At 35.3% G+C, this 15,383-nt stretch overlaps 1 protein-coding gene across 4 annotated transcripts in view; it reads right to left on the reverse strand.

Moving 5' to 3' along the window:
• CTNNA3 (catenin alpha 3) overlaps window positions 1-15,383 on the reverse strand; it is a 1,664,912-nt gene that overhangs the window by 77,436 nt on the left and 1,572,093 nt on the right. For all 4 annotated transcript variants that reach the window (XM_072823257.1, XM_072823258.1, XM_072823262.1 and 1 more), the window contains one exon: window positions 1,977-2,082. In XM_072823257.1, coding sequence (XP_072679358.1) covers window positions 1,977-2,082 — 106 coding nt within the window. The remainder of the gene's footprint in view (window positions 1-1,976; window positions 2,083-15,383) is intronic.

Genomic DNA, 15,383 nt, shown 5'->3' on the forward strand with positions numbered 1-15,383 from the left:
CTTCAATCACTTATTCATAATGTATTTTGAATTGTATTAGGAGAGAGTTTGTTTTCATCTGTAAATACTAAATACTAAAGAGTAATAAAGTGCTTATAATGCTCAAAGTAGCAAAACATATATATACGTATATTCAAGAAATCTTGGACAGCGTGGGTGACTCAGCGGTTTAGCACCTGCCTTCAGCCCAGGGCCTGATCCTGGAAACCCGGGATCGAGGCCCACATAGGGCTCCCTGCATGGAGCCTGCTTCTCCCTCTGCGTGCCTTTCATGAATAAATAAATAAAATCTTTAAAACTGTTTGTCTCTGTTAATATTCTTTTTAAAATTTATTTATTTATTTATTTATTTATTTATTTATTTATTTATTTAATTTATGAGAGACACAGAGAGAGAGGCAGACATAGGCAGAAGGAGAAGCAGACTCCCTGCAGCGAACCCAGTGTGGGACTCCATTGCAGGACTCTATGCCAGACTCCATGGGGCACTCAATCCCAGGACCCCAGGACCATGCCCAGAGCTGAAGGCAGACACTTAATCATGAGCCTCCCAGGCATCCCTGTTAGTATTCTTGTTTCTTTTCCCATATATCTAGAAATATCTAATAATATACTTTAAAATTGATCATGTATCAAAAAACAGAGAATAAAAAGAGTACATAAGAAGAAGCAGTACAAAAGAAGTTTCCCTCAAAGTATATAAGCATGAAATAATGTGGAATAGTTGCAAAGTCAAAAAGAAAAGTGTTTTTTCCCCAAAAGGAAAGAAATACTTTTTATGAAGGTGAGTAGTAAAATCTACAATACTATATATTTCAGTTTGAGACATTAATTGAATTTCTCAATACATTAAAGAAATTGACAGAATTTTCAATTAAAGTTGGGGGAAGGTAATTAATAATGTAGCTGCTGCTTAGAAAATTGTAACAGAGACATGAGAAATCTGAAAAAAGTAACTGAATAATGTATAGAGTTGTTGAACAGTTCTATTGTACACCTGAAACTAATATAAACCTGTATGTTAATTATCCTTCAATTAAAAAATTAAATAGAATTTAAAAATAATTTAAAAATTAGAAAACAAAACAAAAGAGAGAACAAAATGTTTGTTGCCACAGGAAGAGGATTGGGAGGATGGGTGAAATAGGTGAAGGGAGTTAAAAGGTACAAACTTCCAGTTATAAAATATATAAGTCACAGGGATGAAAAGGACAGTATAGGGAAAATAGTCAATAATATTGTAATTACCTTGTACAATGACAGATGGCAACTATACTTATGTGCAACCATTTTGTAATGTATATAATTGTTGAATCACTATTTTGTACACATGAAATGAAAATAATATTCATGAATATAATATTGTATGTCAATTATACTTCAAGTAAAAGTGTTTAAAAAAATGAAACAAAGGAAGGAAGGAAACCAAGTGCTTAGAAACTTTAGCATTTGTCTCCATAAGGGTTATGTGCTTTCCACACTTTTTTCTTTCCACATTTTATTCATTAGTATTCTACTAATTATTATTTGTCTTAGGATTTTACATAAAATATCAGAATATAAGGTTAACACTAAAAACCTAACAGAATTTTGGGAGGTATTGATTTTTTGAAGGGCAAAAATAAGAAATCTAAAGTATTAAAAAAAAACCTGAGTATTAGAGCCTGTAAAAATAATAATTTGAGCATATTTGAAACTCAAAAAGTTGGAATTTTAAGTCATTTAATATATCTCTGATGCTCAAAAATCTAAGAAATAATAAACACTAAAAATAATAATAATAATGCCTTAAGAAATAATCTTCCTTAGAATGAATTGCTCACTACTTGTGTATTAATTATGCAGTAAGATTTTTGAATTATAACTTAGGAAAAAGCAATCCAATAAATTAAAAATCCAACTTTGTTTTAATCAGTGTTGCATGGTAGAGAGCAAATTAAAAAGACTTTCATCATGTCTATTTCTAGAGAACTCACCTGGTTTGCAATCTGCCGAGCAAGGACATCCATCCTTGATCCTGATTCTGATATCATTTTAGCTGCATAGATCACATCAGTGGTATGCTTTAGTGGTCCTTTGCCCCTTAAAGTAGAAGAATACATGTTAGTTGCAGTAGCTTATGCTAAGATACAAATGCAAACACACACACAAACACACGCACACACACGAGTCTGCCTCCCCCCCCGCCCCCGAGTACTGGCCATTCACTTTACATCCTTCAGTTATGGAGAGACACCAATTAGATAGCAATATTAAATGGAAAATGAAAAACAAAAGAAGTCTCATTGTGTTGAGATTCAGGAGATACTGCCAAGAAGATGGACTTCATTAGATTTTCATTCTCAGGTATTTTTAATAGTAGATATCTCAAAGCAATAGTATTTTACTAATTGTAAGAGGAAATATGAGATTTTGGACCATATATATATATATGGTCGAAATATATATATATATATAGAATATTGAATATATATATAGAATATTCATTATATATATTGAATATTCTATATATATATTCAACATTGCATTTTCATCACCAGGTATACTTTTTAATCTTCCTATTTATAATCCTTTTTTTAAATAGTCTTCCAGTTAACTGCATTTTGTTTTGGCCACATATCTTCTCCACAATGCATTGTAGCATCATAGTAACACTGAGTATGAATCTGGAGTCACACTATCTTGGACCACTTCATATTGTTTGTTTAAGTCAAATGAGATAAATAGACACTCTATGTCCCAGTTTCCTTGGTGGTAGGTAGTAGGAGCACATACCACATGGAGTCATTCTAATGATTATCTGATCCATTGTCTAAAAAGTGCTCAGAACTTGGCTTTATAGAAAATAAGCATTTAATATCACCAGTTGTTATTGTTGGCAGTTGTTACTTTAAAATAGTTTTGTTTCCAAATGCCATGGAATAATAATTTGGTTCACTTATGAGATTTACAAGACAGGTAAGAAGAAAAGTACATGTCTTACACTTTCGGACGGGGATAACATAAGGAAATATTTTTCTATCTTCTCTTTCTTCAAAAATAAATGATTACCTAAAGAATGGAAACTTCCATACACCCCAACCACTCTTTTCCCTGTGTCTGATTCCTTACTTTCTTCTGTCTGTCAATATGCTGACCATTCTAATTTGGTTTCTGTTCCTTGTCCTTAGCACAGAATGAATGGAAGGAATCACTGAATCACTTATGATTCAGTGATGTGATGTGATGATTCACATCATCAAAAGTGTTTTGATGCTTCTGAAAGAGCAGAGAGTGAAGGAGGTGTGAGGAAAGATTAAGCTGGTCAGTGTGAGAAAAGGAAGATTCTAAGAGGTCAAAATACAGTGGAGTTAGAAGAGGAGGGGAACAGAAACAATCTCTGTCCCTGTCTTATTTACACCTTGGATGGGTCTTTGGAATAGATGTCCTGATACAAAATCTAATGAGATTTATCACAGAGGAAAATCTCTTACTAAGGAGACTATCATTGTGTAGCAACAAAAGTGGGGATTCATGCAAAGATAAATGATGAGAGTATTCTATACTTAAAAACTGGAATACCAGAACACTTGTGCCCTGTATGCCAAAATGGCCCTTTCACTGCATTTTTCTCATGATGCCTCTCAAATTCGTTATAAGCAGGTTTTCCAGTAAGAATGGAATTCCATGTTTAACACAGTGAAAACCTGGCCCTGGTATATCGTTATCACCATATTTCTCCTCCGGATATACTAGCATAGGTTGCTTTGCGATTTTTTAAAAAATTGACATTAATTACTACAATGTTTGAGTTGCTCTTATCACATTTACTTAATGCATCAAGCAGAACTAGATGTTATGTACATGGTTATGTTCACAAAAGGCAATGTGCTTCATTATTTACATGCATCTCTAGAGAAAGTTAAATTTAAATAAAGCTGTCTAAGCTTGAAAGGCAATGTATCAATATTCCAGGTTTTAAGCAATGGACAAAGGTTGTTTGCAGCGAACACTCTAGTAGCTTAGACAATGGACAGAATTACATCTAAGGAATGCAAGCTAATGTACACTTCCCCATCAAAATATATATTTCCCAATATGAAAACCCTAGAGTGATGAAAAGGAAATTACCTTTCGCTTTAAATTCATACATTGTTATGAGACCACTATCTTAAACACATGTAGAACTTAAAAGTAATGACAGACCACAATTATTCTATTCTTCATGTTCCTAATTAAATGTATTGCCTGGCAAGCTTCCTACTGAGTGCCAAACAAAATACACATTTTACAAATGATTCCATATCATGCCAAGCTTCCAGAGGAAGCTGCAATTACTGAAACTATGATAAATTTTTAACATTCCAGCCTGAAATGCTGAAGTGCTATGTAATGAAGGCTTTTTAAATTGGGAAACGCATTCAAAGGTTGTTTGCTGCCTTCATTTTCATAATGGGTTCTCAGGATCTCCTGTCAGCAAATTGTGTCTTAAATCATTGAGTTTGGATCCAACTGAGAAAGATACCCAGAAGAGGATGGGATAAACTTTAGAAATATTTTAAAGAAAGTGGAGGCCAGAAACCTTTGATAAATGGTGGCTGCGATAATAATCTATTTCCTCTGAAAGGACAGCAGATCTAGCTCCGGAGTAGGGAGTCTGCCAACTAATCATTAAAATATAGGTTAGAAGGTATAATGGGAAAGCAATGTGCTTGCCATGGAAAAGTCTTTTAGGCAAGTGAAAGAGATACCTTAGCAACTTATTGGTATAACATTTCAGCCATTTTTGACCCTGCCCCAACCTTGACTCCCATTCCTCCCACACCCTCACCCCATTTTTGGCATCCACCTCTCCTTTCTCTTTGGATTATCACAAGAAATGAGATGATACAGCTGATTAGTAACAGCTTTGTCTTTTCAGAGACAGAAAATATCTATGAAATTATTTGATATTTTCTGCCAGTGATTAAAAACAAAACAAAACAAAACTTTATAATATATTGTGTACTTGGTAACCCATACATTTTTGATTACATAATATTACTTCCCTTTTCAAGATCAAAAACCATCCTTTTAATCTTCTTCTCCTTTGCTATTCATGTAGAATAAGTCCCATGACATTGTGGCTCACTTAATGAATGAATACAATGATAGTATATATTTTATTCCATAACAGTAGCTAACGCATTTAGCATTTCTATGGGCTAGGCACTATTCCATACACAAACTGATTTGATCATTATAATAACACTATGAGTTTAGAATTATTGTTATCCTTATCCTGCAGATGAGGAAACTGAAGAATAGAGATGTTAAATACATCTTTTATTAAGTTACACAGGTAGTAAGTGTTAGAGACAGGATTTGACCCCAGGCAATCTGGTCACAGAATCTGCTTTTAATACCTATCTTATACTTCTCCCAATAAAACACGCTAAGATAAAATTAAAATATTAATTTTAATTGTTAACTAGACTTGTGATAATTACACTTACAAATATCGAATCATTTTTTAAAAGATTTTATTTATTTATTCATTGCAGACACAGAGAGAAAGAGTCAGAGACACAGGCAGAGGGAGAAGCAGGCTCCATGCAGGGAGCCCGATGCGGGACTCGATCCTGGGTCTCCAGGATCACACCCCAGGCCAAAGTCAGCACTAAACCATTGAGCCACTGGGGCTGCCCTCGAATCATTTTTAATACTTGAAACTAATATGTTATATGTCAATTATACCTCAAGAAAAAGATAATAAAATATATATAGGAAAAAATATTAGAAAGATGTCCTCAGCCATTGATGGCAGTTACCATAAATGCAAGAGACAGCAAAGACAAGGGTTAGATTTAGGAGCTGGGTGGTTAAGAGGTCCGCCAACAGTGACTTGTTCATGTACAATAGCCTCAAGGAACACAAGCTAAATTTGTCTCATAGTTCCAACAGAATAAAATTGTGCTACATTACAGAGACATTTAAAGTCATGACAAATGCCTAAAATGGTATCAGTACTTTATAGTCTTGGGATTTCATTCTTGAGATACTATTACTTTTCTCTTTTACTTATCTCAGTACCCCTTACTCTGTCTTCCCCTTTCCTTGGATTCTTAATACCAAACTCAAACTCAGCCATTGCATAAGCCATACTAGAGGGGAGATTGCAATTGGATGTTTATTTACAATACAAGACATAGAAATTTGATCTAATATTAGCTTTAGATATAGTTATTTTATTTAATTCTAACACTCAAATTTGCTGTTGCAATAGGGTGAAATGAATAAGGATTCAGTAAATACATTTTGTCTGCATCCCAGTTCTGTTACATATGAGCTGTGTAGCCTTGGATAAATAACAGTTGGTCTGAACTTATTTTCTCTTCATTAAAATGATTATGATACTTGCCACACGGTAAGGATTTATGAAATCATTTATTTTCCACAGTACTTGGCACATACTAGATGCTCAGCAAATGTTATTTTTTTTCTTTTCTTCATCCCTTTATGAATAATGGTGTTTTAATAAAAAAGTTGTTTGCCTTTTTATTTAAAAATTACAGTACTTGCCAAACAATATGAACAGACTTCACACAATTGAATTTTTTCTTATACCTGATGACAATATAGCCCTGTATAACCATGTTCATAATATCCTTTCATAGGTTATAAAATATATACACCCATAAACTGTGTGTTCATAGTCATTATTGTTGTTCAAGGCTGTTCTTTAATTCCTTATAAGGAGTTGATTTAGATGTAGTGACATATTTTTGGTGGTAAAAGCCTTCCAAGATAAGTGCTTTAGCTTTACAAGGGTACCATCAGGATTCTCTTACTCTAATTCTGAAAGTAGATAGAAAAGAAAGAAGTAATTATCATGAAAGCAACCAAAAATGATGAGATAAAGAGAGGTACCAGACTCAAGCAAGGACACACTGTTCTGCTTCTGTTCAAACATGAAATTTTAATTAGGCGATTCTCTCCCTCCGGATGTTACTTTCTCTTGTAAAGTGTTATTCTCAAGTTTTGAGGACTCTGTAAAAGTCCTTGGAAAACCAGCAAGTGAATAATCCGCTAACAATCAGCCTGAGTAATTAGTATCTTAAGGAACCTTTGGGATTCAAGTCGGAAAAAGGTTTTGCACCATGAAAAAAAGAAAATATTGTCTGAGAATTGTATACATTTTTTTTTCATTTCTGCTCTTGTCCTATATTATTCATAATAGCCTAATTGCTATAACATCAAATATTTTAGTGGCTTAAAGTAGGTGACATGATACATAGCCATTGAAGAACCACGTCTTCGAGCTCTAAGAAAACCTGATGGCTAAGGCTTCATGGCACTATGCTGGGTCTGCTGTATCCACACATCTAACATGAAAAATAAGTGGGACTGTCCTAGGAGATTTTAAGGATCAGGTTAAGAATTGGAACACATCATTCTGATCCATATTCCAAAGTCCAGAAACATGGACTCACGTAACTGGGATATGTTCTGTTTGGGCACAGGAACAAAAGAAAACATGGTTTTACAGCTTTTCCTCTGCACCTATTCCTGGGGCTGCTAAAATTCTATACTTGTTTTTAGCAACTAAAATCTGTGCTCCCTGTAAAGGGTATTTTGGATGTCACCAAGTGCTTGAGAAAAAATTGGGAAAGAACCAAGGCTCTTCACCAATACAGCTGAAATTATGAGACATATACTCTGCCTGGGAAGAACACCAATTCTATTTTTTGTTTTGAAATGATCACATTGTAGATAGTCTATTATTAAAGATAAAAATTATGTAAGCTTTACTTTTGGCATAGTGATGATAGTCTTTCACATTCAATCTTGTATTTGTTTATGAAACAAGGACAGGGCTTATTTTAGAGATCTTCTGGGGGATCAACCTGGGGATAATACTTTCAGCTATTATTGTTATAATTATTGCTGCTGCTGTTACTGCTGCTGCTTTATTATTGTGTGTTTGTATATAGGGTGTGCATATAAGAAGTAGGAACTCCCTTCTTCAAGTCTAAAAACTGGTTTTCTAAATATATATGTATATGGCATAAATCTTTTCTGTGTTCTTCAGCCCCCAAATTCCCTAATTTACCCTCAACTTGTTAGTTTTGTACCAAATCTTAAACAGACTATATAGCATTTAGAGAAGGATTTCATCAAGTACTCTTAAGGGCCCCAAACACTGAATATCTGGTGGAAGCAAAAGTAGAAGTAGAAGTAGAAGTAGAAGTAGAAGAAGAATTTCCTTAGCAAAGTTTGTTTTTAACTTGTAGGCAAAGGAGAGGTCAGCTAACCACGTATTTTCATTTTTGTGTTTAGTAAAACAGAGATAATGTTCTCCAGTTCTTCCTACATGTGAAGATTTCACTACTATTTGTAAAATTTTGTCCTGAGAGCATACTTAACAGAGTTTTTATGTCCCAGGAACTGTTAAAATGCTCAAATTTCCCACTGAATTCTCACACCCAGCTTTGTGCACCACTTCACAAATTTAAGATTGCATCCTGGACACTCCTGTAACTGTGCATACCACAAGTTATGCTGCCTTACATATTCCTAGAATCTATTATCTGTTCCAAGAATCTAATATCTACTGTTCTGTTCTACAATCTATTATCTTCACCCTATAAATAAGGAAACAGAAGCTTAAAAGCTCAAGGTTCCTTAACTTTTCTTTAAGGTATATGAATATTGGTTGGCTTAAATTTAAAAGCAAGGGGTTGAAGTCATTAGTACCTTCAGGGCCAATTAAAAATAAATCATGTGTGGAAGTATCATCACAGCTTTCCTGTGAGGACTTATCTTGAAGCACTGAAATTCAAAGGATAGTCTGATTCAGTGGAATGCTTCATACATTGTAAGGAAATACATGAGAACAAGAGATTCCTAGGAGGTTTTATTAGTGGGGTTCCTTTAAAGCATCATATTCTGTCTATCTGACCAGTACCAAAAGTTATAAGATAAATAACTTCTCCTTTGATTAAATTTATTTTATCAGTAATTTGACATTTCTCTCTATCGCTCTTTCTTTCATTCTATTTGGGACCAAAAGTAAATATATCTAAGGGGGTGGGGGTATAAAAAGGAAAGTTACAATTGTGTTTTTCTCTACCACTAGACTTTTGACTTTTGATTCTGAGAGAGATGTATCCTAGTGGTAGGATTGACAATTGGAAATTTTCTAGAACCAAAAGTGAAGCCATTAATGTTCTTTTGAGAATTCTAAAACTGGTGAAAATTGTTATGTATAGGTACAAGTTTTTTCTAGTGATGTTAGCCCTATTTTTCGCTGATCAAATAAGTTGTTTTAATACCACATTTAAAGATCATAGACATCTAAGAAACTTTGCTGCTCTCATCTATTCTTCCAAAGGCAAGGACATTCTCGTGCTGACGTAAAGGGAAAACTGGAGTTGGTAGTTGCATGGATGCCAATTCTCACTGCTCCCTCTATGTCCACAACTGCAATCACATGTTGTATCAGCTGGTCTGCTAATCCTTCCTCACATAGAGTCCTTGCATCAGTGTCCTATGGTACTGTAACAAATTATCCCAAATTGGTGTCTTAGGACAACACAAATTTATTATTTTACAGTTCTGGAGGTCAGAAGTCCAAAATAAGTTTCATGAGGCTAAAGTCAAGGTGTCAGGATGGCTGGTTCCTTCTGGAGGCTCTGAAGGGTGAAGATACTACCTTGTCTTCTAGCAGCCACCTATATTCCTTGGCTTGTGGCTTCTTCCTCTATTTTTTAAGTACATAACTATAATTATGACTCTATCATCACATCAGTGGCTCTTTCCTTACTGATTTCCTGTTCCTTCTTGTAAGCCCCTCTGTAATCACTTCGAATCTACCCAGATAATACAGAATAACTTTCCCACCTGAATATCCCCAATATAGCCACATTTACAAAGTCTTGGGGTGCCTCAGTGCACGGTTGGTTAAGCATCTGAATTTTGGTGATGATCTCAGGGTCATGAGATCAAGCCCCTCATTGGACTCCTGTAGAGTATGCTTGAGATTCTGTCTCTCTCTTTCCTTCATTTCATAGAAGGTGACATTCATAAGCTCACAGGATTCATGGGATTTGGAGGTGGACATCTTGGAAAGCCATTCTCTAGTTTACCCCGTCCCCGTAAGTCACTACCAAGTGGTTCGACTTGGTTCCTATAAGGGATCTACTGGTTCTCCTGGACTTAGTTCAAAATCAGTGCTCTGGTGGATGCTTCTCCAGCTTGCTAGTTTTTTTTTTTTTTTTTTTTTAATTTTTTTTTTTTTTCACATGATCTGTATTTACTCTGCCAGTAAAAGTGTCAGGTGTTTTTTTTTTTTTTTTTTTTTTTTAGGTTCTTGGTTCTTAATGGTTTGCTAGCTGTATGTTTTTTTTGGAAATCTGGAAAAAACAGAGTTACCTGGAGAGATGCTTTATGTGCTTGGTACTGCTCTCTTTCCTCCCTCATACACCACACATCAATTTTAGCCTGCCTTTCTTTCCTCCCAGGGTTACATAAGAAACACACACAACTACTGAAAACACATCAAACTTGAGCCTGGGGCAAGAGGAGGGAAGGAATTCTATTCTGCGGGAGATGGGGAAAGTTTTTCAGGTGATTATTGCATGTTGTCATTTTTTCTTTTTTTTTTTTTGTTGTTGTTGTTGTTGTTGTCATTTTTTTCTTTGGGACTTAGAAGCTTTGAAAATTCTGGAACATGTTTTCATAAAACATTGAGAAACTATACCCAATGCAGGGGGTCTTTTAGGGAAAACATTACAGTTAAAATTATTTAAGATACTCTTGCAAACAATTGATTATTGAAACTGAAACAAAGGATAAACTTCTCACTGGTGGCTCTCCAGACTCAGAAGGTAGTGAGTATTGACAAGGAAATCCATTTATATCTTTCCACATGCATGGAAAAGTAACCCCTCTGGCATCCTCTCCCTCCCCCCCCCAAAAAAAAGACTTTAAGTCATTATTCATCAATACCTTCTCAGGACATAATGGGAAATCTGTACTCAGCACCAACATTTGAAAACAGGTCTTTCCTGGCCTTCCACACATTACTTCTCTGAGTGTGCACATTAATCAAAGCCAATGTACTGTAAATACAATCATACTCTCTGACTGTGGGAGTCCCTCTTTTTTCCTGTTGGCATTGGCCTCAGCATTAATCATGTATATGATATCTTACAGAGCCTGGACATTTTTTCCAGCTTCCCCTTAAACCACTGTGACATACTAGCTGCTCTTACTCCTTTACTATCAGACCGAATTTTATGAGCGTAGAAAATAATCACTTTCAATGTATGAAAACAATATAATTTAGCTTTTATTATTTAGCATTTGACATTCTTAAAGCCTACATATCAACTCACTTTCTACTCTGGTCACAGCCTTATGTTATTGTAAGGTCCTGTTGAAGAAACACATGAGGGTGAATGGATCACTTCATCAAGATCTATCACAGTTAACAGATTGGACATAGAGGTGGCTCAAGGGTCAGGCTTGCTACCAGTATCTGGCCTTCTCATTGCTTCTGAGATAAGGAAAAAGACCAGTAGATCTTTGTCATGGCCTCCCTCTCTTTCCTAGTCTTGTTGAATATAGCTACAATTTATTAAATTTTAAGATATCACAAAGCCTACCATTTTCAATTGTCTTATTCAGATTGAGTGTGACTTGATACACGCTGTTTTATGCAGCTAGTGTAAAACCACAGCCCTGCACATTATGCCCGCAGTGTGATCCACCCTCTTGTCTGTGTGTGGTGGCTTTTTGCCCTAAAAAATCCCTTGCCTTAAAATAAAATAGACTCCTGCCATACTTAGTTATTTAGACCTGCTTTTATATTGGAGGGCTCAGTCTGGAGGGTCACATGTTGATATCAGACTGAACCATATTAAAAGGACCATAACCTAGTTTCAAATTGTGTGCTTAATGATTTATTTCTGATTAAACCAAAATTACAATAGAAAGGACTAGAAAAGAAAGTCAGGGCTTAGAATTTCTTTTTTCTTCCTTCCTCTTTTTTTTTTTTTTTTTTTTTTTTTAACACTCTAGACTGTTTTGTTCTTTGTTAGGCATGGGTGCCTTGGGTCAAGGTGTCAGTTTGCATGGGACCACAGATCTCCTCCGCCCTTCTCTACAGGGGGCCTGTTTCATTCAAGGCCTGCCAGTTCTCTCTTTCTGAAAATAGGCCTCAAAGGTTTCCCGAAATTCTTTTGAAAACTTTAATGATGGCATGCAAGCATATTGAACTTGACTGAAATGGATGCCTTTCTCTCCTGTCTAGAGCTCCTCCCTAAATCTCCATGTTTCCGGGATTTTTTGAAACTATTCCTTGAAATGTGAGATATTGGGTCTCCAATTAAGTGGTGGTGGGAAGGGGAGGCAGTGTTTGGGAAGAAAATAATAGGAAACCAGGACATCACTAGCCACCTGATAAGATGGTTACTCTGAACAAAATGCAAATTTCAAGAGGAAGCTTATAGAATTCATTTTTATGACTTACAGTCTGGGAAAAAATGGGGGGAAAATGACATTTTCCCAAAGGCAAAAATCATTAAGATTATGACTGTTCAATGGGATCAGTTCCAAGAAAGCTAATATGATTATTCCAGGAGCTGGGATTCTTAAGACATCCCCTCTTCACATTGAACTTTTGGTGCTTTGAACAGCAAAACATTCATAGTTTTAGCCAAATAGGTTACTTTGGGGCCATCATTCAGCCTGCTCTGTCAAGCATAGAATGAGATAACACATATTTTACTTCATCCCCTCTCTCTATGTATATTTACTCATGTTACCTGTGTGCTAATAAATTATGCATATTATAAAATATAGAGAGAAATATAAATTATAAAGAGATCAGGTAAAGAGAAAAAACTATTTTAAATATCTTGCTAATGATAATGTCATTAAAACTGATCTCAAGGCACAATATACATTCCTTAAGGAGAAATTTAACATATGAGTGTTAAAGAATGTAAGTCCATTCTTCAAGCAGTCTTTATGATAATTCATTTTATTGGCCTGGTTGCTGTCAATTTTTATTAGTTCATCATTTATTTTAACTGTAATGTGGCTAACAAATATCTCCTCCTAAGAATAAAAAGAACTGTCAACTTCTGACATTCTTTGTTTGGATTTCCCTTTTAATTATCCTAATTTTTTATAAAAATTTAAAAACAGATCCAACTTGATGAAAGCTTAGTTAAAACTAGATAGTGTTGGGATCCCTGGGTGGCGCAGCGGTTTGGCGCCTGCCTTTGGCCTAGGGCGCGATCCTGGAGACCCGGGATCGAATCCCACGTCGGGCTCCTGGTGCATGGAGCCTGCTTCTCCCTCTGCCTGTGTCTCTGCCTCTCTCTCTCTCTATGTGACTATCATAAATAAATAAAATAAAATAAAAAATCTTTATTAAAAAAAAAAAAAAATAGATAGTGTAGGGGATCCCTAGGTGGCTCAGCAGTTTGGCGCCTGCCTTTGGCCCAGGGTGCGATCCTGGAGTCCCGGGATCGAGTCCCACGTCAGGCTTCCTGCCTGGAGCCTGCTTCTCCCTCTGCCTGTATCGCTGCTCTGCCTCTCTCTCTCTCTCTCTCTCTCTCTCAATGTCTATCGTGAATAAATAAATAAAATCTTTTAAAAAATATTTAAAAAACTAGATAATGTAATCCATAAATCCAGTTAACCAGGCACACATTAACTGTGATATGTTGAAAGCAATTGAACAAGTGAAGGTACCATAATCAATCTTTCTAGGCTGTAGAACTCTTTTGTCTGAAATATACAGTAAAGGAGAGGATCAGCATCAAGCATATATAAAATACTGCTAAGAATACAATTCTTAACATTTCTGATAACAAACAGAAATAAAATTTCAAATGTTTTCTTTCCACTGTCCAATAGAATACCTAATAGTCCCACTTTAGAGATTAACATTTAAACACATAGCTCAAATGGTATCTTTCCCAGAAGGTCTTTCCAGTTGCCTAAAGCAATAAATACATATTTAGTCCCTCTGAACATTTCTGCCATCTTACAGTACCTCTCTTGAGATTGTCATCCCTTCCTGCCTTAGAGTTATGTATATGCATGTCTTAGCTCTAGAACTAGAGACTTAAGCTTTTTGGGGAATTGACAATTCATACTTAAGTTTCTCAGAACATCTGGAGGCAAGGAAAGCAGTAGGGAGATAAACAAGAACTTACATATAGTTCTTTCACAAATAAATGTTTCAAGAGATAAGTTAATCAATTCCCTTATCCCAGGTGCAAAGAAAAGAATACAGGACCATGAAGTTTATTTTGTACTCTTTTCTCTATTAGGTATACCAAACAATAGATTACCAGAAGGAATGAAAGAGAAGAACTAGAAATAAGAGTATATTTATTTTAAAGGTTCAAAATAAATGTCACATTCATAACAGATAATCACCTTTAAGCATCTGAAAGGATGAAATGAATGATTATCTTGAGACACTATTTTATTTAAAAATTTTTAAAGATGGGCCTTCAACATATACTCAGGTATAATACATCTTCCTTCTCCTTTTATAAATAAGTTCTAAATAGAAAGTATAAATGACCATAAGAATGTGTTTTTATTATTCCTCACTTATTGGATATGAGAGAAAGAAGCATTAATTTAAAGAAACTAAAAACAGTTTATTCTTGTAAAAGGACAGATGCTATAGTAAAGACAACAGGAATATTTTTAGGTGTTATTTAGAGCAGCAAAGAACTAAAGGTGAAAGGCGAATTCAAATTGAAAACCAGAAAATATTACAAATAAGAAAAAAAAATTCCAAGGAACAAAAGGATAACTTATTTTTAAACATAGATGCTATTTCTAGAAACATGACAAGTACTTGAAAGGCTGGGGATTGTAGGTTCTGCTCTGTCTTCTGAGAGTTGAGCTTGGGCATCCTTTATAGTTTTGTACATATTCAGATAGCTCCTGAGGATCACCAAATGAGAGTAATGATTTCATTTTCTTTTCAAAGGTTATCTTCCCATCATTAAGCCATGCACATGATAACTAACTGTGGGGAAGTTGTGTCAGGCCAGACTGGTACAACTGCAGAGCTTTCTTCTAGGCCAAAAGTGAAGGGCAATCAAATCATTTGTACTGTAGCTTATAACTAAGGATTCTGAAGACTGTACCCCACTACTAGATGGGGTCTTCCTGCCATAGTCTGGCTCTTGGAATCAAAGTTCCATATCAACCACATGAGAAGAGATTCTTAGTAAGCATATACTTTTATTCTTGCTGCAGCTTTTATTTTAATAATGAGCAAGTACATGATACCTTGTGTCTGGCAATGGGACTTACCCATTTCCATGGAATGACACTTTATCTTGGCTAATCTCGTGTTAGATTGAAACCCACATCTTTACCTC

The sequence above is a fragment of the Canis lupus genome, chromosome 4, assembly GCF_048164855.1.
Source record: "Canis lupus baileyi chromosome 4, mCanLup2.hap1, whole genome shotgun sequence".
Lineage (NCBI taxonomy): Eukaryota > Metazoa > Chordata > Mammalia > Carnivora > Canidae > Canis > Canis lupus.